We start from the raw sequence: 2,205 nt of genomic DNA, 5'->3' as shown, positions 1-2,205 counted from the left end.
AATCGGTAATTATTTAGCTATTTAATTCATTTTAGTCAATCTTCCTTACTTTTGCAGTTTTTCCTGTTTTTAAAGTCTTTTATGGTTTTTGTCAACTTGTGCCTTTCTACTTTTTTCAAACAATACAAAACCTGTGTGGGGCCCTACTTGATGGTTGCAATGGCAGTGGTTTATTCTGTTACACACTCCTGACAAGTATAACTGCCTGATCTCTAAACCACCATCTACTCTGTGTAACGTGTCCAAGACAGGGACTAGCACCTGGGACCAACTGCCCTCAAAACCATTTTCATCACACTTGGTTTTATATTTACAAATGACCAACACAAGGTAATGAAGACACAATTTTACAAGATGTTTAACATGAGAACTGATAACATTTATGTACAGCCTGATCTTCCATCACTGTGAAAGTTCAGTTCAGTTCAGCTTGTTGTGTTCCTGATCCTGAATGGAGGGGAACCTCCAGTTAACATCTAACTATCTACACTTCAACTGACGGTGTAGCTTCTTATAGAGCAGCCAACAGGATCCGAGAAGGTCACACTCTGCAGAGACACTCCCACATGCAGCTCTTCATATCTCTGGAAGCACAGCGACAGACACGTATGACACTCTCAGTTTTAGAACATGGACATCATCAAACACGGACGCCTCAGCTTTTTAATATCACTACTCTGGATACAAGGTGAAGTACTTTAATATCAGCAAGTTTATTTCAGAGAACAAATGTCCACTCACAGTAACTTTTTACTGTTGAACACACAGGTCTAATTAATGGGAGTGATGTCACTCAGACGGACATACTGTGGAAGAACAAGGCCGACAGTGCAACAATGAACTGCAGCCACACCAAGGGTGCTGGCTACATCCAGATGTACTGGTACAGACAGCTGCCAGGAGAAACAATGAAACAAATCGTGTTCACAACAATGGGAAACAACAAGCATGATTTTGGAGTTTTCAGCAAAGAGAAATTCTCAGCCACCAAGCCTGACGCTGAGAGTGGGACATTCACAGTGAAGAACCTGGAGCCTGGAGATAAAGGCTTGTATTTCTGTGCTGTGAGTCAACACAGTGATACAGACCCATTCAACAGCTGAACAAAAACCCCAGTGCACTGTTGGCTCTATTAGTGAGTTATATGCTGAACTGTAGAGGGACCTCAAGGACCACAAACACTCAGTTATACTTTTGATCAAAAGCCACACAATATATGACACTCCCACCTGCAACGTTACAGCTCTCTAACTACACTGACAGTTATATTAGACCTGTTGCAATCACTGAATTGCAGAACATGGACATAAAACCAGGTCTCCTTGTATTATTCATGTTATTTTTTAATCTTCTCCCAAGGTCCAAGTTGACAAGTGACAGCACTAAAATAAAAGATTAAGAAGTATTGTTGTGTTTCCGTTGTGATGAATGTACACTACACTATGTACGTATATAAGCCACGTTATTGGTCCATATTAAGGAGTGACACAAACTATCCTGTATTAGAGAAGGATAAGCACCAATAAAATAAAATCATGAATGTATTGGTCTCTGACAGTATGACATTAATGTCATCTGGGGAAAATCTCTGCATTTTCCCACTTAATCTACAGAAAGTCCTTTATAAACCTGAAGCTGCACAGACCCAGACACCACGCTGCTCATCTCTATTTTTACAGAGTAAGTGGAGACTGACGCTGGCAAGCACTTCACCAGGCAGCCGGGTGGTGTTGCTAAGAACTTACAATGTATAACTATCATCAGACCGGCCGTCGCGACCTCAAAACATTATCGGTCCACCAGGGAAAGTCCCGACTCTCCCCTGATTGCCACTTCGCATCTCGGTGCCAGTGCAACTATTTCTAACCATCTAAACAACTGCAATAGTAGGGTTTAAATCCAACAAATAATAGATGTTAATAAAAATAAATCAGAACACATCCAGAAGACAACGGAATAACTTTTATATAACATTTATTATGGATCGGAGCGGCAGCTGATTTAACACACAAGACTCCAGGATTAATGTTAGCCCGGCTGTTGGCCCGGCTGTTGGCCCGCTCTAGCCGCAAAGAATAAATCTTTATGGTTACTTGGCTGGGTTCGTACAACCAAGTCAAAGCTAAATTCATCCAGGACAATTTGAATATCCTGGCTTAATCCCTTATCCTGGTTTTGTGCAATAGGCCCCAGGTCTTTGCCATA

At 41.4% G+C, this 2,205-nt stretch overlaps 1 gene segment (V, D, J or C); it reads left to right on the top strand.

Moving 5' to 3' along the window:
• The first annotated feature begins 461 nt into the window (after nucleotides 1-461).
• Nucleotides 462-1,317, top strand: LOC117935535. The segment is given in 2 exon segments: nucleotides 462-688; nucleotides 769-1,317. Coding segments are annotated over 2 exon segments (393 nt in total).
• The last annotated feature ends 888 nt before the right edge of the window (nucleotides 1,318-2,205 follow it).

This window comes from Etheostoma cragini, chromosome 20, assembly GCF_013103735.1.
Source record: "Etheostoma cragini isolate CJK2018 chromosome 20, CSU_Ecrag_1.0, whole genome shotgun sequence".
NCBI lineage: Eukaryota > Metazoa > Chordata > Actinopteri > Perciformes > Percidae > Etheostoma > Etheostoma cragini.
The sequence above is the reverse complement of the archived record's forward strand: the minus strand, read 5'-3'. Positions and strand labels throughout refer to the sequence as shown.